Genomic DNA, 23,163 nt, shown 5'->3' with positions numbered 1-23,163 from the left:
CCATCTTGGCCCGCATCAAATTCAAGACACTGGTACTGGCCTACAGGGCAGTACACCAGTCAGCTCCCCGGTACCTGCAATCCATGGTCAGGTTCCAAACCTCTCACCGCTCCCTTCGCTCCTCCACCAGTGCAGGTCGCCTCGCCCCTCCTTCGCTACGGGGGCTCAAAAGTCGCTCATCCCGATCTCGACTCTTCTCGTCCCTGGCACCTCAATGGTGGAACGAGCTTCCACCTTCGGTCAGGACTGCTGAATCACTGCCGATCTTTCGGAAAAGACTAAAGACACACCTTTTCAGGCTCCACCTGGGCCCTCCTTGATCTAACTTCGTCTCTCTCTTTCCTTATATTAAAAAAAAAAAAAAAAAAAAAAAAAAAAAAACCTAACCAACCTTGTACCACTAACCTAAACTTGTACCACTGTTCCTTCAGAAGTTGTAGTTGTCACAGACTGTGCTCCATAGTTGATTGTTCTATTGCTGACAAAAAATGTGTTATTGTAAGTCGCTTTGGATAAAAGCGTCTGCCAAATGACGTAATGTAATGTAATGTAATGTAGTAGTAGTAGTAGTAGTAGTAGTAGTAGTAGTAGTTGATATCTGACAGTTTCAAATGGTTTTCTGTAACGATCATTACATTATTTCACAGGCCTCATAGGACAGACAGTTAGACAAACTCCAGTAGTGCTGCAACACTAATCCCATCCAGACAGGTTTTCATTTGGATTGAGTTCTGCTTGAAAGTCTTTTGGAAATTAACTCCTATGTTCTTTTTTTATGACACAATGCTGGACAAATGTATTTGTTTAGCAAATGACAAACAAAGAAATCACCTTCGTATCACAAATTCACACAGTTATATCTGTGAATTTGACTGCAGGTTCCTACAGCATTTCACAGAGGACATGAAGTTCAGCGTTGAGAACCGTTTGACCATGCGTATCCAGCACAGAGCAGCAGAGCTGGAAGAGGTGCTGTTCCCTGCTGGAGCCACTCCCTCCAGCCACCAACCACTCAGGTCAGACTCTAGGGCAAGAATCTAGCAGAGCTTCTTCTCCTGGAACAATACAAATGTATTGAACATGTGATTAGAGACAGCCATACTACAGTCAGTCCCTCTAGGATTTTGTGAAACTGTTGCGATCAAAGTGCTTGATTTTGCAGCGGTATTTCTCAAAAATTGCAATGCAATTTGCAAAGTTGTATTTGATTATTTTGTTGTAAAATTGTGGAAAATGGCAACAAAGAGATCGTGACCCCCCCCCCCCCCCCCATAGTACCTAATGGCAGCTTTTCTCTGCAGTTTTTGTGGAGAAATTGCAGGCCCCGCCTACATTGCAGTGATTGGTTGAATTTGGATTCATTATTGCAATCGCAAAATGGTGGAGGGACTCGACACCGTAGCTTTCATCCTAACCCTGAAACTGAATCCCTGAAATGTTTGTGTGTACAGTAGCTTGATTAACAGTCAACTGGAGAACAACCCAGAGCAGCGTAAAGGCTTTTGCACACCAAGTCCGTATAGTCCGGGAGCCATGGGGTTGAACCTCGCTTCGTCGGATAAAGTTTTTTTCTCTGCTGATTCTTGTAGTTTGGGGGTACCTATTCAAAATATAGGAGGGTGCCCGGTGAGTACCCTTGAGCATTTTCAGATATTAACCCCTTAACACGTTCACTGCCATTGACGAGTTATCTCTTTTTTTTTTACGGTGGGACGTGGATCAACGCTCCCCACGTCTCCTATAAAAATATTGGAGTCAGCGAACGTGTACAACCCATTCCACGGACCCACTAAGTGGCGACAGTGCTCTCCACACTAGGAAAAGCAGAGCCAAAACTGTAGGGTAACGCGCGAGGAAACCATTCTCTACTGTAAAATGGATTGGCGAAAACGCTTTCACTTTCGCGCATTATCGCGCTGGGAGCTGGCGGTGGGGGATTCCAAAAATAGACTGGGTGGAAAACACACTTTGAAACACGCAGCATAAAGCCTAGAATCGCACAAAGCTTCATCAAAGCTCTCAAACCCAAGAAACAAGTGAGCCCTATCCACACTCGCTGCCAGGGAGGGAGGCTGCTCAAACTCGCAGCAGCAGCAGAACACTCGCTTGTGACAAACGCAGGCTGAAAGCCACCAGACACGCCCACGGAGGGAGGAGTTTGAAGGAGAGGGCGTTCAGAACTATATTGTTTAGATGTCTGATCTCTCACTGATGCCAAAAATAAATGGTTAAAGTGACTGTTCTGCCTGTTTGATTGAATTTCACAAAACTGCGATTATCTCAGCTTTCACTCTCAGACGCTGAAACCATGCTGTACTCAACGGCTAATATCTACATAACTACTAACTCTACAAACTAACTCTTTTAGACAGAGAAAGCACACATTCTATTAGTACTTTTGTGAACTTTGTGTTCACAAAGTCCAAGCAGAAAATAATCCTCGGCTCTTGTAAAATGAGCCAGAATCCTCAAAAAAAACCTCTGGCAGAACCTACCTACAGTAAAAAAAAAAAGGCTGGCAGTGAATGTGTTAATTGCCAAAATTCCAGAAAAATAGGGATTTATGGGATTTCATGCAAAATACTCAAATCAAATGCATCCAATTTGTTTTCTCCAATGTCTATTCATAAAGGAGGTCATGTACAATGTATTTCATTCCACATTACATAATATTAACCCTTTTAGGCCGTGCCAGCAAAACAAATGTTTTATGACAATAGGGGTTGTGCTGGATGAGAACATCCATTGAGCCTTGGCAGGTGGCAGGTGCAGTGCACAATTGCTCCACTTTGCATCACTGATGACAGCCTACAGTTCGTAGCAAAAGTTAATTGAATTGTGTGTGTGTGTGTGTGTGTGTGTGTGTGTGTGTTGCGTCCATGCGAGCGCGGGATGTGTGTTTCTCACAAAAAGGTTATTGCACTTCAGTTTACATCAGTGCCTATGACTTCATCAGTCATGTCATACGATGATATGCTCTTATGACATCACTGATGACATCGTCAGTCTTATAACATCACTGATGACATCATCAGTGGTCTTATGACATCACTATGACATCATAAGTTGGACAAAAATGTAAACAGAGAACATTTACATTTACATTACGTCATTTGGCAGACGCTTTTATCCAAAGCGACTTACAGTAACACACTTTTTGTCAGCAATAGAGCAATCAACTATGGAGCACAGTCTATGACAACTACAAATCCTGAAGGAACAGTGGTACGAGTTTTAGTTTAGGGTTTTTTTTTTTTTTTTTTAATATTAAATAAAGAGAGAGAAAGAAGTTAGATCAAGAAGGGCCCAGGTGGAGCCTGAAAAGGTGAGTCTTTAGTCTTTTCCGAAAGATCGGCAGTGATTCAGCAGTCCTGACCGAAGGTGGCAGCTCGTTCCACCATTGGGGTGCCAGGGAGGAGAAGAGTCGAGATCGGGATGAGCGACTTTTGAGCACCCGTAGCGAAGGAGGAGTGAGGCGCCCTGCACTGGTAGAGGAGCGAAGGGAGCGGTGAGAGGTTTGGAACCTGACCATAGATTGCAGGTACAGGGGAGCTGACTGGTGTACTGCCCTGTAGGCCATTACCAGTGTCTTGAATTTGATGCGAGCTGAGATGGGAAGCCAGTGGAGCTCCTGGAAGAGGGGAGTGACATGAGAGAATTTGAGTTGGTTGAATACCAGACGGGCTGCAGCGTTCTGAATGAGCTGAAGCGGTCGGATGTCGGTGGCAGGTAGGCCAGCCAGGAGCACGTTGCAGTAGTCCAGGCGAGGGATGATAAGTGACTGGACCAGGAGTTGAGTCGCTTCTCTTGTGAGGAAGGGACGGATTTTGCGGATGTTGTAGAGGGAGAACCTACAGGAGCGTGCTGTAGCAGCTATGTTGGCTGAGCAAGACAGCTGGTTGTCGAGGATCACCCCAAGGTTCTTAGCTGTTTGGGAGGGCAGTACAGTGGTGTTTTCGATGGAGATGGAGAGATCTGTGAGAGGACAGTCTTTCCCTGGGAGGAAGAGTAGCTCTGTCTTACCAAGGTTGAGCTTGAGGTGGTGGGCAGACATCCAGTCGCCAATGTCCTTGGAGAACAGAGCAACATGCTCCCTTTTATATGGATTTTATAGGAATAGCCAAGCGAATGTGATTGGAACAACAACGTTTGACGCTAGGCCAATCAGATGCGGAGAAGGGCGGGTCATGCCTTTGCCATCCTGGGAAAAAATAAATAAAGACGATTACTTAACTTCCGGTTGAAAGGTCAGCATGTGTAAACTGTCCGGACATTTTATTTATTGCCCAATTGTTATTTATTGTTAAAAGTTCTTCTTGAAGGGTGCTGGGCATCATGCCTTCACTGTAAAAAAAAAAAAAAAAAAAAGAGAAAAAAATTGCACTTTGGGCATCAGGGGAAAACGGGCAGGTGCTCGGGCACCCCTAGCACCCACCTCTGCACGTGCCTGATTAAGAGAGTGTGGACATTGCATTTGATGTAAACCAGAGCAATTTAGAGAGAGACTGGCGTCAGCGGAGGACCAAAATGTGTGACTCATTAGCTAATGAACAGCCAGGAAGGGTCTCGCGCTACTTTTGAATGCTAAAATAAAGCTGATAATGTACAATTTAATTAAAAAAACAAAAACTAAAAAAACGTTCAAAGTACAACACAAACTGTCCATTTTACTGCAACTCGATAGTGTTGCTTAATCCAGGACCTTACTTCCTGGAACTCTTGAGAGTAAAAAACTGGTCCATTGGAGTGAATGGAGATGTCGTGACTCTTCTATATACACGGCTCTGATGTAAACTCATGACTTTGTCCTTGTCTCATACTAGGTAGCAGGGCTGGACTGCAATGTATTCTTACCGGTGCGATGGCCGCTGGGTAAGTGGGCCGGTCAGGTTGGTGAAAAAGTATGTATTATGTATTTGATTGGGCCGGTAGCGGCCCATTCAGGCGTCAATAATGAATGATTCTGGTCTCTGGAGTGGCCCTCTAACCAATGCTAATGTATAGCTTTGTAATTTAGGATGTTACCTGAAGGCAACACAGGTGGTGACAGCCAATGACATGCACGGAAAACGTATGTATGTCTGTGTGTGTCTCTGACCACAGAGAGAGAAAGAGAAACTGTTCCTCGTGTTATATTTATTTCCTCCGTCTTGCTGCTGCTCTGGGAGTGCACGCGAGAACTGCTGCATTAACCCACTCTGCTAACAGACGTGTTGTTCAAAGATGTTGTTGGTGCTCCCTCTAACTCCACAATGTGCAAGATAGTAATAGGCTATGTGTCTCTGTATAGGCGGGTGCACAACGCACACACCCTGCTGAGAGCAGCGCACACACATGCTGACATGCTGCGCTGCTGAGACGCACAGTGTGCGACTGAAATGTCTGCACTTTAAAAAAATCAGTGTTATGTTTAGTACTTGTTCAAAAGGCCGTCTATCAGCGCCGTTTGCTGAGGATGCAGATCAGGTACGCGCTGGGGATTGGAACGGACTCGTGCTGTAGCGGGCACGCGCTGTAGTGTAGCGGGCACGCGCTGGAGAGGTGAAGTGCGAGCGGACAGAGAGAAGAAAGCGAGTGAGGAGCATGGTTCATGTCCGCGGTTCAGAGACTGATCTCAGTTAGTACTGTGTGCGTGCGTCCCTGAGACCTGTAAGTCATGTCACTGTTTAAGTTATCAGTTAATTGCAGTTAATGTAAAGCATAAGTTTATATTCATGTTGGAGATTTGGTTACCCTAGAAGGATGCGTGATGGATTCCGCTCCTAGTACACGTGGCTGTTAATTGAATAATTGATGGAATGCCATACTCCGTGCCTGTCGGGTGCATTGTGGAGACTATGCTATGACTAAGATTATATTAGAAATAGATGTTTGCCCTGCATTAGTATTGTATAATTCATAGTGGTTTGTGGTTTGGTGCACATTTAAATAGTTTTATTGTATCAAGCTTAGGCAAGTAATAGTAATTATTAGTGATTGTTATTTCCACGATATATGTACATGTATGTTGATATGGAGGCTGATATGCTGGCTATGTATGTAGTGAACATACAATAGTTTATGTCAGTATATAGTGTATATACTGTGTGTATGTATGCATAGATGGATATAACTGATGCTATAGGCTTTGTGGTGGACTAGTTTATTACTGTAATTATAATAATGTATATATATATTTTATTATGCCTCCGCCGGCGAAGCCAGGCCGAAGGCATTATGGATCCGGGTTGTCCGTCCGTACGTACGGATGTCCGTCCGTCCGTCCGTCCGTCCGTCCATACGGATGTTTGTTAACGCCATATCTGAGGAACGCCTTGATGGAATTTCATCAGATTCGCCTTAAACATTCACTTAGGCCCAAGGATGATCTGATTAGATTTTGGTGGTCCAAGGTCAAAGGTCAAGGTCACTGTGACCTCTCGAACGCCATTTTCAAGCTTGTTAACGCGATATCTGAGGAACGCCTTGATGGAATTTCATCAGATTCGCCTTAAACATTCACTTAGGCCCAAGGATGATCTGATTAGATTTTGGTGGTCCAAGGTCAAAGGTCAAGGTCACTGTGACCTCTCGAACGCCATTTTCAAGCTTGTTAACGCGATATCTGAGGAACAACTTGACAAAATTTCATCAGATTCGCCTTAAACATTCACTTAGACCCAAGGATGATCTGATTAGATTTTGGTGGCCCAAGGTCAAAGGTCAAGGTCACTGTGACCTCTCGAACGCCATTTTCAAGCTTGTTAACGCGATATCTGAGGAACAACTTGACAAAATTTCATCAGATTCGCCTAAACATTCACTTAGGCCCAAGGATGATCTGATTAGATTTTGGTGGTCCAAGGTCAAAGGTCAAGGTCACTGTGACCTCTCGAACGCCATTTTCAAGCTTGTTAACGCGATATCTGAGGAACGCCTGGACGGAATTTCATCAAATTTGCCTCAAACATCGACTTAGACTCAAGGATGATCTGATTAGATTTTGGCGGTCAAAGGTCAAAGGTCAAGGTCACTGTGACCTCTCGAACGCCATTTTCAAGCTTGTTAACCCGATATCTCAGGAATGCCTTGACGGAATTTAATCAAACTTGTCTCAAACATCGACTTGGACTCAAGGATGAACTGATTAGATTTTGGTGGTCAAAAGTCAAAGGTCAAGGTCACTGTGACCTCTCAAACGCCATTTTCCAGCTTGTTAACGCGATATCTCATGAATACCTTGACGGAATTTCATCAAATTTGCCTCAAACATCTACTTAGACTCAAGGATGAACCGATTAGATTTTGGTGGTCAAAAGTCAAAGGTCAAGGTCACTGACCTCTCAAACGCCATTTTCAAGCTTGTTAACGTGATATCTCAGGAATGCCTTGACGGAATTTTATCAAACTTGTCTCAAACATCGACTTGGACTCAAGGATGAACTGATTAGATTTTGCTGGTCAAAGGTCAAGGTCACTGTGACCTCTCAAACGCCATTTTCCAGCTTGTTAACACGATATCTCACGAATGCCTTGACGGAATTTCATCAAATTTGCCTCAAACATCGCCTTGGACTCAAGGATGATCTGATTAGATTTTGGTGGTCAAAGGTCAAAGGTCAAGGTGAGCTCTCGAACGCCATTTTCAAGCTTGTTAACGTGATATCTCAGGAATGCCTTGACGGAATTTAATCAAACTTGTCTCAAACATCGACTTGGACTCAAGGATGAACTGATTACATTTTGGTGGTCAAAGTTCAAGGTCACTGTGACCTCTCACACACCCAATTTCCAAGCTCTGTAACGCAACATCACAGGAGCGCCTTGACCGAATCTCTTCCAATTTGCCTCAAATGGCGATTTGGACTCCAGAATGAACTAATGGCGGAGGCATAAGTCCGCGTTGCGGTCGTTCTAGTTTCTTTACAGAACCACATACACATGTAAACCACGCCCATGTCTGACCATTGCTCAGTCAAGTAAAAGTCTTGAAAGAAGATAAGTTGTCTGCTTCCGTGTTTTAACAGACACACCTGGAGCGAAGTTTAAATCCAATCAGAACCAGCAAGTTATAGTATCATACAGTCCTTTATTATAGCCTCAACAACAGTACTGTACTTATGTCTATTTAATAAGTAACCGTTGAGTTCTCACTGGGCACGTTTATTTAATGCTGCAACATCATTACACCTAAAACCCCTAGACCGGGTCATAACATGTGGCTTTATAAGTAAATCCCCAACCCATGCGAGCGCGAGCTCGAAAAATTGGGCCGATTCGAAATTGTGGGCCTGTCTGACACATGGCAGGTAGCTTTTTTGGTCCCAGTCCAGCCCTGCTAGGTAGGTAGGTGCTTCATACTAATGATGTGATTCATGACCAGAGACTTTGACAATCCATCAGTTCCTACATGGTCACTGAAATACCAATACCCTTCAAGGTGGCAAGTGGGCGGGGCACATTAGGTTTATCGCTCTATAAACTAGCAAAGAAACACACAAACACACATGCGTGCGCACACTCACACACCCGCACACCCACAGCACAGAATACTACAACAGTTACAGAGAAGTGTAATTAGTGAGTTAGAGGCCGAGGCCCAAATCCACTCAAGATTGTTGCTAGCGTAAATCCGAAATCAGTCAACCATTGTTTTCATTTCCACCCATATTATTTGCAGAAACTGTCCAATTTCATTTTCATGATGGTGTTTTGGCGGGGCTCCAGACTGCAAAACCATTTCATCACATTTTTTGCAATCATTGTTCTTGGCAGTGCTACCCAAAACTATAACTGGTCACACCAGTCAGTGCAAGTGGTATAATGTGTCAGATAATAGGAATCGTTGTAAACTTCCCTTTAGGAGAATCCAAATTCATTTTCATTTGTGAGCATTTGCATACAGTTTGCCAAACACAACAGTCAATGAATGATCAGTGTCAGGCACTTGTGTGCCTTGAGGCAAGTCCAGGTGTGCTTTGGGATGTTGTGACAACCATACATTATTATTGCAAATAGTCTACATGTACAAAAAGTCACGAGTTAATTTTGAATTGGACTATATCAGTTATTTGTATGCACTCATAGGCAGATTCTATAGCCTAAAGAAATTATTTCAAGGATAACAGAGAAATAATGATGGGGAAACACACATAGAGGCTATTTTGCACAGGTATTGTGTGCCTTGAGATTTTGTCTTGCACTTTGGTGTGCCTCAGACACACACAAGTTTAAACACCACTGGTCAAGTTAGTTCAGATGTCACCTGCACATACTGTCTGTACACACACTCTTCCCCCATAAGCGACCCAGACATGTTCAGGCCAAAGTGACAAGTTATTAAGACACAAGTTGACCCTGGTGCCTCTCTATCTCAGATCTTCTACATTCGATCGTCAAATAGGTCTAATTATTTATTTTTTATAAATACTTGATTCTAATCGGTCCCATTTCCAATTGATTGTAAATATGTAAAGATCAAAAAGTCTTTGATCAACAAAAACAAACATCTAAAGCCTTTAGAAAAGAAAGAAACAAACACTGATTCAACTTGTTTAATCAAGTAAAAAATTACAGGCTCTGAAATTTAATCTCATGGCTGTTCCTGTGCAATGCTAACTGAACCTCACGTCATATTAAGATAAACAGAATTTCTGGCGTGAGGACTCTGGAGACGATGAACCAAGCACACACGGATACACTCCAATTATCGCTCTCCAATGATAGAAGTAGAATTGGCTACAGCCCAGGTGGTGTATGATGCTATATAATCTCTGGTCCTGGATTTGTTTGAAACACAGTCACTGAAGAACTAAATGTAGGAAATGAAATAAATTAACTGACAGTCCTTAAGTCAGTTTTGGTGGAGCACAAAGTCCTTCATCGCTTGTGGTAGTGGTAGGGAGTGGACTTGGTTCAGCCGATGTGTGCCCAGCACTGACCAGACTGTGAGGACATCTCTTGGCCTCCAGAAAGACCCTGAGAGCCTCAGTTTCTTCCCCCAGGCTGTCCGCATGATAAATGCAAGACAGTAGTAACTGTAGGACGTTGCCATGTTTTTTATTATTTTTTCTAACAATTATTTATGGTTCGATTATGGTATTTTATGCAGGCCGTGTTAGGCTACTGCTTTTTAAATTATTTGGTCTTTTTACTTAGGATACTGTACAATACTGTACAGCACTAAATGGTTAGCACTTTATGATCAGCACTTTATGACTCTTATGTCCTGTGTCTTTTATTGTTATTATTGTTGTTTTCTTTCTTCTTTGACATAGTGTAAAGGCAGAGACCTAATCCTATTTCATTTCACTGCATGTTTTACCTTGTATGACATTGTATGTGACAAATAAACTACCCTTGACCCTTGACCCTTGAGGATCCGCCCTCACATCCAGCTCTGCCTGCTCTCTGGTCACCAGGGCCGGGTCAGCACCGTGGTCCAGCAGCAGCTGGATGAAGGCCGTGTTGCACCTGTTATTCAGCACCACCTCCAGCAGGAAAGAAGCCACATCACGGGTCAGAACGCCAGCGGCCTGGAGCAGCAGGCGGAAGCAGTCCAGGTGGTTGTGTACAGCACTGATGTAGAGAGGGGTCAGGGTGTCTGAGCCGTGTATGATTCTGTTCGGGTCGGCCCCGGCTTCCAGGAGGATCCGGACACAGTCCAGGTGACCAAAGCTCACGGCCAAGTAGAGAGGCGTCCAGTAATACTCATCAGCTAGGTCTACCTGTGCTCCCTGTGTGATCAGGTAGTCCACACAGGCAGCATGACCCCACAAGGCTGTGTATGCCAGAGGGGTCCCACACCCATAAAAACACTTCTCATTGATCTGCCTTCTGAAGTGGTCTTCCTGCAGCAGGCTCCTCAGTGTGTCCAGGTCTCCTGCCCTGACGGCATCATGGAGCTGCGTGTCATCATGCCCTGCTTGAACAGCCATTCCTTCAGATGTGTCACTGTACCACACTGACTTGTATGCTGTGTCTCAAACAGAAGGTATTATTTGGCCGCAGCTCGGCTGCTGTGTGGCCAATGAGACCAGCATCACTGATGATCAGATTTATGACATCACTGATGATGTCACAGTGGGATTTATGACATCGCCAATGATGTCACAGTGAGATTCATGACATCACTGGGATTTATGACATCACTGGGATTTATGACATCACTGATTAGGTCACAGTGGGATTTATGACATCACGGATGATGTCACAGTGGGATTTATGACATCCCAGTGGGAAAATCACGGTGCAGAGAAACAGACATCTTACAGACATACTTCCCATCTCTGATTCATTTAAACTTTTTACAACACCAGCAACAGAATTAACTAATGTGAGCCCAGCCTAAAACCCATTAGCCATGATTATGGCGCTACAATCCACAACATTTTGATAGTATTAGTCTCATTGTTAATGTTGAATATATTATTGCATATTATTTTAGTAAGCTATCAATTAATAATTATCCAGTCACTGTAATAGCTACTACTGAGACTACTGAATGTGCCACATGATTCAGAGGATGAGGAGCGCAATCTAAGAAAAATCGCAAAAACGTAAACTTTAAAGTTTGATTTATTCAAATGACTCAAATGTACAAAAAGTGTCAAACTCATCATCAACACCAGACACTTGCTATTATGCGACAGATTGTGCACACTATATAAACAACTAGGGAAAACCATCTCTGTGATGGTAGAAACTATGTGACTGCCAAAAAGTGGCACAAGGCGATTTAACCCTTGAAAAGCTGGTCTGAAAAACGCCATAGGTTGAGGCCACGTCTCATCATAGACAGTCCGCATGTCTGGGAACGCCCACAAAATGTTAAACGGCTGGCGCGCGAGTGGGGTAAAACCGCCGATATATCTCATGGGCTGACTCACCAAAAGACGTGCTGCGGCTCTAAACTACAGGTTCGGGGGTTCTAGAGCAGAACACAAGACGTCTGCTCAGATGTGCGTTTACTGCGGTGGTTAAATCCCCGATCGTGTCTGCCTGGGCTGGGCTATCAGCTAAATTCTAACTTTGCTGAATGGATAGAACAGGGGAATTTACCCCACCCTGACCCTGCCCCCAGGCTAACCCAGCGTCTATTGTGGGCGTTCCTAGAGCCTGTATGGGCGTTCCCAGACATGCAGACTGTCTCTATAGAGCCATTTTGGGGATACTATAGGTTGTGAATTTGAAGTAACTGGTTTTTAACCCTTGAAAAGCTGGTCTGAAAAAGGCCATATAGAGCCATTTTTTTGTATATATGGGTAGGTGGACAGTATTTGTGAACATTGATATTTGATACCTTTTTCCTCCCCAAAGTGAAGTACAGTAGCTGGTTTTTCATGCATTTCACAGGTCTATTAGACCATGAGAACCAGTTTTGGCCAGACTGTACTCCACATATTCAGACAGTCTATTATGCCCCTGTTAGTAGCATTAATTGATAACTTCAACATCCTGCATGCTCACCTTTTGATATTTAATTATTAAAATGATGGGTGCTTCTTCCGCTTCCGGTGTAATAGACTGTTTTAACTTGACAAAAAGAACGTCTATGAGGATTTTACAGCAGAGCCATTCTGCTCTCCAGCCGTGTCGTTCGGGTGCTGGGATAACGCAATGCATTGTGGGTAGTCGGCTACTGTGGCTAATGCTAGCGGCTAGCGTAATAGTTACTTTACATGGCAGTAAAACGCCACTAAATGACCAAATTGATTGAACTTTTAACCATTTCGAGTAACACTGTTTCCATACGGACCCCCAGCGTTGGTTAGTTGTTTATAACGTGACTAAGGAAATGGCAAGCTGCAACAATAAGTCATGTTAAACCGGACCTTGTACCCACAATTATTTTTTTACAGTGGGGCATTCAACAATAAGGTGGATAGGCTAGTGATCATCTCTGACAATCTCAATGAGACTCATGATGGCTGGGCATATTGTAGCAGCAAAGCCACATCAAACCAAGCATCGCAGAGAAAGCTATCCGGCACCGCCGAGGGAAACAAACCGCTATAGCGCTTTGAGGGATTCATCATTAAAAGCTTCCTTTGCAATGCTGACGTTAAAGTTGAAATGATCTTACAAAGTAATTATTTCGTTTGTGATTCAACTCCGAAATTGTTTTAGTGCTTCAGTACAGAGATTTGACTAATCTTGTCAAGGTATTGAGGGAGTCCATATAGCTCTCTTGTTTTGATGAAAGAGTTTTAGCTGATTCCTATTAGGGATGGGCATCGAATTTCGAATTTTCGAATAATCGTTGTTATTATCAAGGTCGACTTTTATTATTGAAATTCGAAATTAAAAAAAAAAAAAAAAAAAGAAATTGAGTGAAATGTTGCATTGTCTCCCCTGATTCTAAGTATAGTCAAATCGCTTGGTTTGAGCAAGTAAAACCATTTTTATAAGCATTTTAAGCAAGGTTTATGGAAAAAGGAATGGCGGATGAAATCCCATGAAGAGGGAGAGGGGGTGACTTTGGCACCCCTTTGGCACTCAGACCTGAGCCTACTAAATATTTAATGAACCACTCATGATTGTCAAAACTGTTTTTTATTTTCGAAAATGTCAATGTCATGTAACATGTTCTTTACTTCACTGGTGCAATGCTTGTTTGAGCTAAAAATCCACAGCAGAAGCTTTTTATATTAATTAATAAAGCCGTAGACTTAGAATCAGGGGAGACAATGCAACATTTCACTCACAAAAAAAAAAAAAAAAAAAAAAATTACATTTTTTTTTTTTTTTCGAATTAAATTCGAATTTGGCCAGCGAATTTCGAATAGTGTTTTTGCTAGAAATGCCCATCCCTAATTCCTATCAAGGCGAGAAAAAGATTTCTGTGTTTTTATCTGTGTGTGTGTGTGTGTGTGTGTGTCCGTGTGTGCGTGTGTGTGTGTGTGTGTGCGTGTGTGTGTGCGTGTGCATGTGCAGGCTGCTATGTGTTCCCGCTGTGGGTGTATGACTGGAATTAATGTGATGAAAGGGTGTTGCGAGTTATCTCTAGACCTGTTACACTCTCTGGCACACTTTGTAGAGGAGAGAGCCTCTGTAGGCTGGTCACATGACGCTGGTCACATGACGCTCATACTGGGGCCTTAGAGGAGGGGATGGATGGTGGACATTGCCGCTGTAGGATTGGCCCGCGTCAGAAGCAGACATTGATTTGTCAGGAGGGGGAGGGGCATAGAAGAAGAAGGCAGAGTCAACTTCTCGCGCGCTCGATTCGCCCTGCAACCGCCCTGCAACTTGCATACGTAGCTCAGCCGCAGCGCGGCCTCGCCCACGGCTCGGCTGCTGCATGGCCTCGCCTGCCCTATTGGCAGGTAGGGATGCAACGGTGTGAGTTTTTGACGGTATGATAACCTTGGACAAAAATAGACGAAATATTACCATACAGCCGACGTCGTCTTTTTAGATGGGGGAAAGTTCAGGGGGGTCCTTGCGGCTCCTCTCTACTGTGATCTAGTCTAGGTAGGCATGCAGCCAGGGGGAGAGGCCACGTAAGCTGCACTCTGCAAGCGACCTGGGCACTTTGTTTTGGGGAAACAGCTGATACCGTGGGGAAGGTATGACGGCAAATCTTAGTGGTTTTGATACCGTGACGTTTTCAAACCGCGGTATACCTTCAAACGGTATACCGCTGCATCCCTAATTGGCATGTAGAGATTCAGAGTAGATGATACACACTGGGAGGTGTGAAGGGCAGATTTGGCTGCTGATGGTCTGATGGTGTAGTTAAGCCTATTTGGGTATTGTGCATCCTACCCTGAAACATGCACAGAACATTGTGCATGGCAAACCAGGCACTTCACAGTTGCACTTATTTTTTTTTGTTATAAATTTTTTTATTCATGATTTTGTTACATAAAACAGTACAATGTCAAGTACATTTTGAGATGTCCCCGGAGGGATCAGGGAGAATAGGAATAAAGACAAAAATACAAAAACACAAAAACAACCCCCCCCCCCCCCCCCCTCCCTTTCCCACCCCTGTGGCGATCCGGACCCACCCCACCCACCCCACGTTGGTTTTAGAAGAAACAGAGAACACTGTTAACATTCAACAAAGAAAGTAAAGAAAATTAGTATTTAAACAAAAATGATCAGGTCAACAGCTGTTTGACTTTAGTTGCTGTAGAGGTCCATGTTAATAAAGTTTTTTCACAAGCTCCGTGCATTCGAGCTATTGATAGTTCCATATGCACAATGTTCAGGAAGGACATAATCCATGATTTATGGTTGAGAATGTGTGGAGGACTCCATCTTAGAGCGAGCATTTTCTTGGCAGCTGTTAGACCTGTAAATAATACCTGAGATTTATAAAACGGTAAAGCAAAAGGTGATGTGTCATTCAAAATGAATAGTTTAGGACAGCAGGGGACAGGCATGTCCAACAGATCCGATAATGTGGAGGAAATCTTTTGCCAGAATATTACAACTCCAGGACACTCCCAGAACATATGGATGAATGATCCGACAAGGTTGAGATTACACATTTGGCAGACAGGGGTGGAGATGATTTTCATGAGGTTGCGTTTTCTTGGTGTGAGATAAAGTCTATGTACGAAATTAAAGTGAATTAGTTTATGGTTTGGATTTTTGGACGTGCTGTCTATATTGTCCCATACGGTGGACCAGTTCACCTCTCCTTCATTGAGACCCAGGTCTCTCTCCCACACTTTTTGGACAGCAAGATGACCAGAAGAGGAAGTCAGTAACAAGTTATACAGTCTGGATACCAAACCAGTAGTGTGTACACCTATATTAAATATAGTATGAAGATTATGTGATCGTAAGGGATGGACTCCACTTAAATAGAAAAGGTGCTAAAATGCTGTCTGCCAACATCAAATCTACACTGGTCTCCTCTAGATGGGAGCCAGACACCAAATGACGGGACTCACATCCAAGCCTCCTAACCAATCAGTCTCTCGCACTCTCTCAGCTCGGGCTTGGGTTACTGTTAAACCCAGAACAGTCATATCTAGATCCATTATCTAGCTATGTATCTTCTAATGCTGATGGCTGTTTTGCTATTACAAATGGCTGTATTAATAATGACTGTTCTGATTGGAATGCTATGTGCGATTCATATAGTATTGCTATGTGTGATTCGTATAATATTGCTATGTGTGAATCATTTAATATTGCTGTTCTATTCCCGTGTATGGTACGACTGTCTCGCCGCTCTTCAAGACCAAGGGGAGTCACGAAGGGCAATCTGAAAATTATACCCATCTCTCCTGCCCCTTCTGTCCTCTCAAATAGTCCCACTTTATGGTCCATTCAGGAGTTTCATGCTACTTCGGGGCTGAAATTCCTGCATCTCAATGTTAGGAGCTTGCTGCCTAAAATGGATTTTATCAATGTATTAATTAATGATACTTTGCCTGATATCCTTGTCATCTCAGAATCATGGCTCTCTAGTAGAACCCCGGATTCGGATATTTCCATAAATGGGTTTAACCTTTTTAGAATTGACAGGAAGGCTAAAGGGGGAGGAGTAGTGATTTTTGTAAAAGATCATTTAACAGCTTCTGTTCTAACTGCCTCCTCTGTCCCAAAATGTTTTGAGTGTATTATTTTAGATGTCTGTGTCGGGGGCGATATTCACCTTTCAGTAGCTGGTGTATACCGCCCACCCTCCGCACCGAAATCAGCTTTTGAAGATCTCGGAAAAATATTATCCAACTTCACCGCTGGTGAACTGTTAGTGTTGGGTGACCTAAATTCCGATTGGTTATCTGAAACATCTGCCAGTCTGAAACATCTGTGCCTTGAATTAGATCTATCCCAGCTCATCCAACATCCCACTAGACCGAATGTAAAAAATCCATCTAAATCCACTCTCATAGACATCATCCTGACAAATAGACCAGTTAAGTACCCTCTGAGAGGGGTTTTTGCGCAGGGAATCAGTGATCATTGCCCCATAGCTTGTGTCAGATTGACCAAAAGTTTTAAATCTAGTGGTAAGTTTATAAGAAAACGTAATTTTAAATTTTTTTCAGATCAAGCCTTTTTACATGATTTATTTTATTCTGACCTGGAGAGATTGTGTCTGATTCCTGACCCTGAGTTAGCATTAGATTATTTCTCTTGTGTCTTCAATCTGTTCGCAGATAAGCACGCCCCCTACAAAAAACTGAGAGTAAAAAATCGCTCCAGTCCTTGGTTCTCAGGGGTCATCAAATCAGTATTGCGACTTAAAGACTCCGCTTGGGCAAATGCTAACTCAACTGGTGATCCTGCAGATTGGCTTCACTTTAGGAAAATGAGAAATAAATCCATTTGTATAATCAGAAAAGCCAAAGCGGATTATTATCTAGCTGCTAGCTGTAACACTTCCAACTTCTGGAAAACAGTTAAAACTCTCAAAGCCACACCTACCTCTACTCTCCCCCCCCAGATAAACGTTGATGGTAAAATAATCTCAGACAAACTTAATATGTGCAATACTTTTAACCAGCACTTTGTATCCGCGAGCTATTTGTTTGAGAGGCTCACTGATAACACGGCCCCCTCGACCCCCGCCCCCATTGGTGATCGCCCGCCTCCGCTGGCGATCCCCGCCCCAGTTGGCGACCGACCGCCCTCGCTGGCGACCCCCACCACTGTAAACGAGCGACCACCTCCATTGGCAACCCCCGCCTCCATTAGCGACCGTCCGCCCTCGCTGGCGACCCCCACCACTGTAAACGAGCGACCGCCTCCATTGGCAACCCCCGCCTCCATTGGCGACCGTCCGCCCTCGTTAGCGACCCCTGCTGGATATCGCCCGCCCCCGCTGGCGATCCCCGCCCCAGTTGGCGACCGACCGCCTTCGCTGGCGACCCCCGCCCCTGTAAACGAGCGACCGCCTCCGTTGGCAACCCCCGCCTCCATTGGCGACCGTCCGCCCTCGTTAGCGACCCCTGCTGGCGATTGCCTGCCTCCGTTGGCGACCCTCGCCTCCGTTTCCGACTCTCCGCCTCCGCCGGTGACCCCCGCCTCCATCAGCGACCGCCCGCCTCTGTTGGCAACTTCTGCCTTCGTAGCCGACCGCCCGCCTCCGATGGCGATTCCCGCCTCCTCAGACGACCGTTTTTCCTTCAGACCAGTAAGTAGTCATGAAGTTTATGAGGCTCTCTCCAAATTGAATACCAGGAAATCCAAGGGTGAGGACGACATTCCACCGTTCCTTTTACGCCTTGGCGCTGACCTGGTCGCCCCCTCAATTGCCCATATATTTAATTTAACATTTGTCACGGGCGAGATCCCGGCCATATGGAAAACCGCTCAAGTTACACCCCTCTTTAAAGGTGGTGACTTGAGCGATCTAAATAATTACCGTCCCATTTCTAAATTGTGCTGCCTTGCCAAGGTGCTTGAAACCTTGGCGAATGTACAGCTCCGTGCATTTCTAGATACTTACAACATTCTTCAGCCTCATCAATCTGGTTTTAGACCCGGCCATAGCACGGTCACTGCCACATCCCTTGTTTTGAATAACATTCTGAATGGCCTGGATAGCCGCCAGCACTGTGCGGCTCTCTTTGTAGACCTCTCCAAGGCCTTCGATACAGTAGATCACAACATCCTGATTGCTCAGTTGTCCGCCATCGGATTAGACGACCCCTCAGTCAGATGGTTTACTAACTATCTGACTGGAAGGAAACAGTCTGTAATGGCGGAAAATATCAAATCCATTTCATTGGACGTCGGGAAGGGCGTGCCCCAAGGTTCCATTTCCGGGCCTATCCTGTTCACTCTTTATATAAATAACATTTTTCTTCCTTCTGATCTCTGCAATGTCCATTATTACGCGGACGACACAATCTTATATTGTTTTGGACCCACCCCGGCACAGGCCGTCTTATCTTTGCAGGCCGCTTTTGATTCGTTGCAACGGTCCCTGTTCGATCTTAAATTAGTTTTGAACTCCACTAAGACAAAGTGGATGTTGTTCTCAAGATCTTTAAACAGAAATGATAATTTGTGTATCCGTACGCTTCAAGGCGACCAAATTCAATTAGTCCATTCTTATAAGTATCTTGGTATTTGGTTGGACACCAAACTTTCTTTTCATGTACATGTAGAACATCTCACAAAGAATTTGAGGAGAAAAATCGGCTTTTTGTATAGAAACAAGTCTTGTTTTTCACTATTGGCCAGAAAAACTGTTGTCCAATCTTTGATAATGTCAGTTTTTGATTATGGTGATGTGATTTACATGTATGCCTCTCCATCCGTCTTAAAGCCTCTTGATGCTGTATATCATAGCGCTCTGCGTTTTGTTACAGGTGATGCTTTCAGTACACATCATTGTATTCTGTACGAAAATGTGGGTTGGTCCTCCCTGTCGGAGCGTAGAGATCAGCACTGTCTGATATTTATTTATAAAGCATTAATTGGGAAACTTCCACCTTACTTATCCGCACTCCTTTCTTGTAACAGTGGAGGTTATCAAACACGATCGCGGTCCTATATCAGACTGTCTGTCCCACGGGTGCGAACCGAACAAGGAAAGACCGCTTTTTCTTGGTTCGCCCCCAACAGATGGAATGTGCTCCAGGAAAACTTAAAAATGGATAATTTGATCCCGCTTGCTTCTTTTAAAGCACTTTTAGAAAGCATTCCTCGCAAGGTGTGTTCATGTTTTATTTGAAATTATTTAATTATGCTCTTGATGCTTGTTATTGTCTGCTGTGTTAACCTGTAATTTTGTAACTGCTGTATATGTTCTTTGTACACCAGGGCTCCCTTGTAAATGAGAGCTTGCTCTCAAGGGACTCTCCCTGTATAAATAAAGGTAAAATAAAATAAAAATAAAAATAAGGGACTGGTCCAGGGGACGCCATATGCACGCATGGAAGATCTGAGTTGCAGATATAAAAAGAACGAAAAGCCGGGTAAATCATAAGTTACTCGAAGATCGTTAAATGATCTGAGACCCTCATCACTACAGACATCAGCCAATACATGGATGCCTACTACTCCACTGAGGAAAAGTAAACGAGACACCTCCAGAAAGTAAAGCAGAGTTATGAAAAATAGGACTATTTTCATGCCATTTTACATGAGAATGGGTGGCTTTCTCTACCTTATGCCAAGTGGATAAAAGAAAAGACATTATGGGGCCCATTGATTTGTAGCGTTTAACACATTCACTGCCAGCCGTTTTTTCAATACTGTAGGTAGGTTCTGCCAAGGTTTTTTTTTGAGGATTCTGGCTCATCTTTCAAGAGCTGAGGATTCTTTTCTGCTAAGATTTTGTGAACACAAATGATCTCAAAAGAACTAATAGAATGTGTGCTTTCTCTGTCTAAAAGAGTTAGTTTGTAGAGTTAGTAGTTATGTAAGCATTAGCAGTAGAATACAGCATGGTTTCAGCGTCTGAAAATTTATTCTGAGATAAATGGCTTTTTGTGAAATTCGATAGAACAGTCACTTTAACCATTTATTTTTGGCGTAAGACGTCAGACATCTAAACAATAGTTTTGAACAGTAATTTCCTCCATAGCAGCAGGAAACCCCCCTCTCCTTCAAACTCCTCCCTCCATGGGTGTGTCTCTGGTGGCTTTGCAGCGTTTGTCACAAGCGAGGCTCTGCCTGTCTGTGCTGCCTGGCTGCTGGCGGCTGCTCTTTGGGCGAGTCTGCATGAGTCGTTTCGGTTGTGAGCTCAGCTGCAATGAAGCTGCGTGCGATTGTGGGCTTTCTGCCGTGTTTCAAAGTGTGTTGCACGCATAATCTATTATGCAAATTTGCAATCCTCCACCGCCAGCTCCCAGCGCGATAATGCGCGAAAGCGAAAGCATTTTCGCCAATCCATTTTACAGTATGAGAATGGTTTCCTCGCGCGTTCCCCTGCAGTTTTGGCTCTGCTTTTTCTAGTCTGGAGAGCACTGTCGCCACTTAGTGGGTCGGTGGAATGGGTCCCAGCTGGCACGGGACGTCAGTTTAACGTCATATCGACGTTGGACTCCAACGTTGAACTGACGTTGGATTTTGGTTGAGAATGAAAATCGGGTTGACGTCAAAACACAACGTTGGCAAGACATCAGCGTCCAACGTTAGATAGACATCAGCCTCTGACGTTGGTTAGACATCAGCATCCAACATTGGATAGATGTGGAATTTTGGTTGGGAATGAAAATCGGGTTGACATCAAATCCCAACGTTGGGCAGACATCAGCCCCCAACGTTGTATAGACGTCAGTCTCCAACGTTGGATAGATGTAGGATTTTGGTTTAGAATGAAAATCTGGTTGACGTCAAAACCCAACGTTGGCAAGACATCAGCCTCCAACGTTGGATAGACATCAGCCTCTGACGTTGGTTAGACATCAGCATCCAACGTTGGATATATGTAGAATTTTGGTTGGAAATGAAAATCGGGTTGACATCAAATCCCAACGTTGGGCAGACATCAGCCCCCAACGTTGTATAGACGTCAGCCTCCAACGTTGGATAGATGTAGAATTTTGGTTGAGAATGAAAATCTGGTTGACGTCAAAACCCAACGTTGGCAAGACATCAGCCTCCAACGTTGGATAGACATCAGCCTCTGACGTTGGTTAGACATCAGCATCCAACGTTGGATATATGTAGAATTTTGGTTGGAAATGAAAATCGGGTTGACATCAAATCCCAACGTTGGGCAGACATCAGCCCCCAACGTTGTATAGACGTCAGCCTCCAACGTTGGATAGATGTAGAATTTTGGTTGAGAATGAAAATCTGGTTGACGTCAAAACCCAACGTTGGCAAGATATCAGCCTCCAACGTTGGATAGACATCAGCCTCTGATGTTGGTTAGACATCAGCATCCAACGTTGGATATATGTAGAATTTTGGTTGGAAATGAAAATCGGGTTGACATCAAATCCCAACGTTGGGCTGACATCAGCCCCCAACGTTGTATAGACATCAGCCTCCAACGTTGGATAGATGTAGAATTTTGGTTGAGAATGAAAATCTGGTTGACGTCAAAACCTAACGTTTGCAAGACATCAGCCTCCAACGTTGGATAGACATCAGCCTCTGACGTTGGTTAGACATCAGCATCCAACATTGGATAGATGTAGAATTTTGGTTGGAAATTAAAATCGGGTTGACATCAAATCCCAACGTTGGGCAGACATCAGCCCCCAACGTTGTATAAACATCAGCCTCCAATGTTGGATAGATGTAGAAGTTTGGTTGAGAATGAAAATTGGGTTGATGTCAAAACCCAACTTTGGGCTGACATCAGCCTCCAACGTTGGCTAGACATCAGCCTCCAACGTTGGATAGACAGCCTCAAACATTGGATAGACATAGAATTTTGGTTGGGGTTGACGTCAAAACCCCATGTTGAGTAGACATCAACCTCCAACGTTGGCCAGGCATCAGCCTCCAACGTTATATAGACACAGAATTTTGGTTGGGGTTGACATCAAAACCCAACGTTGGCTAGACATCAGCCTCCAACGTTGGCTAGGCATCAGCCTCCAATGTTGGCTAGACATGGGTAGAAATTTAAATCTGGTTGATGTCAAAACTTTCGTATCACAAAAAGAAAAAAATCAACATTGAATACAGAATTTTAGAAAACAGGATTTATTTTCAGAACGTAAGAAATTAGATTATCACATTAAAGGTACATTCAGCAATGTTTTTGTGTTAAAATAAGTGTTAAATGGCTCTATATTCTGACAGCAATCACTGAAATCGAGTGTTTGATCAGTGACTTAAACCCCCAACTTCGCTGTCCTCTATGTCTCTCCTGTAGTCCTGCATGCAGGGCGGACGTATCTCTGCAACTGTAACTCGTAGAGACTCATGGATGGATTTGGGGTGAGAAAATATATTATAGTCCTTTATAGGCATCTCGATCTGACCTTCCGTTTCCGAGAAAATGTCAACTTTTGTCTGATTGGATAGTTTGAGGTCAGTGCCAATTTGTATCGGCCACCACTGCCTGGATCCAGGAGAAGTGCAGAGAACATAAGCAAGACCTGTATATGGCTTTCATTGATCTCTCGAAGGCATTCGACACAGTAAATCAAAAGCTACTCTGGGACCTACTCAGTCGATTTGGAGTCCCACCCAAATTCCTCTCCATTCTAAAGCTATTTCATGACGGCATGCAAGCCCACGTTCAAATAAGTGGACAACAGTCTGACCCTTCTACGTCAAAGTAGGAGTAAAACAAGGATG

The 23,163-nt window shown here is 43.9% G+C and overlaps 1 protein-coding gene across 1 annotated transcript in view; it reads left to right on the top strand.

Annotated features, from left to right (window-relative positions):
• Positions 1–903: 903 nt before the first annotated feature.
• Positions 904–23,163, top strand: part of LOC310770982 (ATP-binding cassette sub-family A member 2-like) — a gene marked incomplete at both ends in the record, with an annotated part of 103,944 nt that continues 81,684 nt past the window's right edge. Inside the window, 3 exons of the mRNA XM_083663676.1 lie at positions 904–1,029; positions 4,824–4,872; positions 17,742–18,082. Coding sequence (XP_083519802.1) covers positions 904–1,029; positions 4,824–4,872; positions 17,742–18,082 — 516 coding nt within the window. The remainder of the gene's footprint in view (positions 1,030–4,823; positions 4,873–17,741; positions 18,083–23,163) is intronic.

Source organism: Poromitra crassiceps, assembly GCF_964638095.1.
Source record: "Poromitra crassiceps genome assembly, contig: HAP1_SCAFFOLD_287, whole genome shotgun sequence".
In the NCBI taxonomy this organism is placed as follows: Eukaryota; Metazoa; Chordata; class Actinopteri; order Beryciformes; family Melamphaidae; genus Poromitra; species Poromitra crassiceps.
The sequence above is the reverse complement of the archived record's forward strand: the minus strand, read 5'-3'. Positions and strand labels throughout refer to the sequence as shown.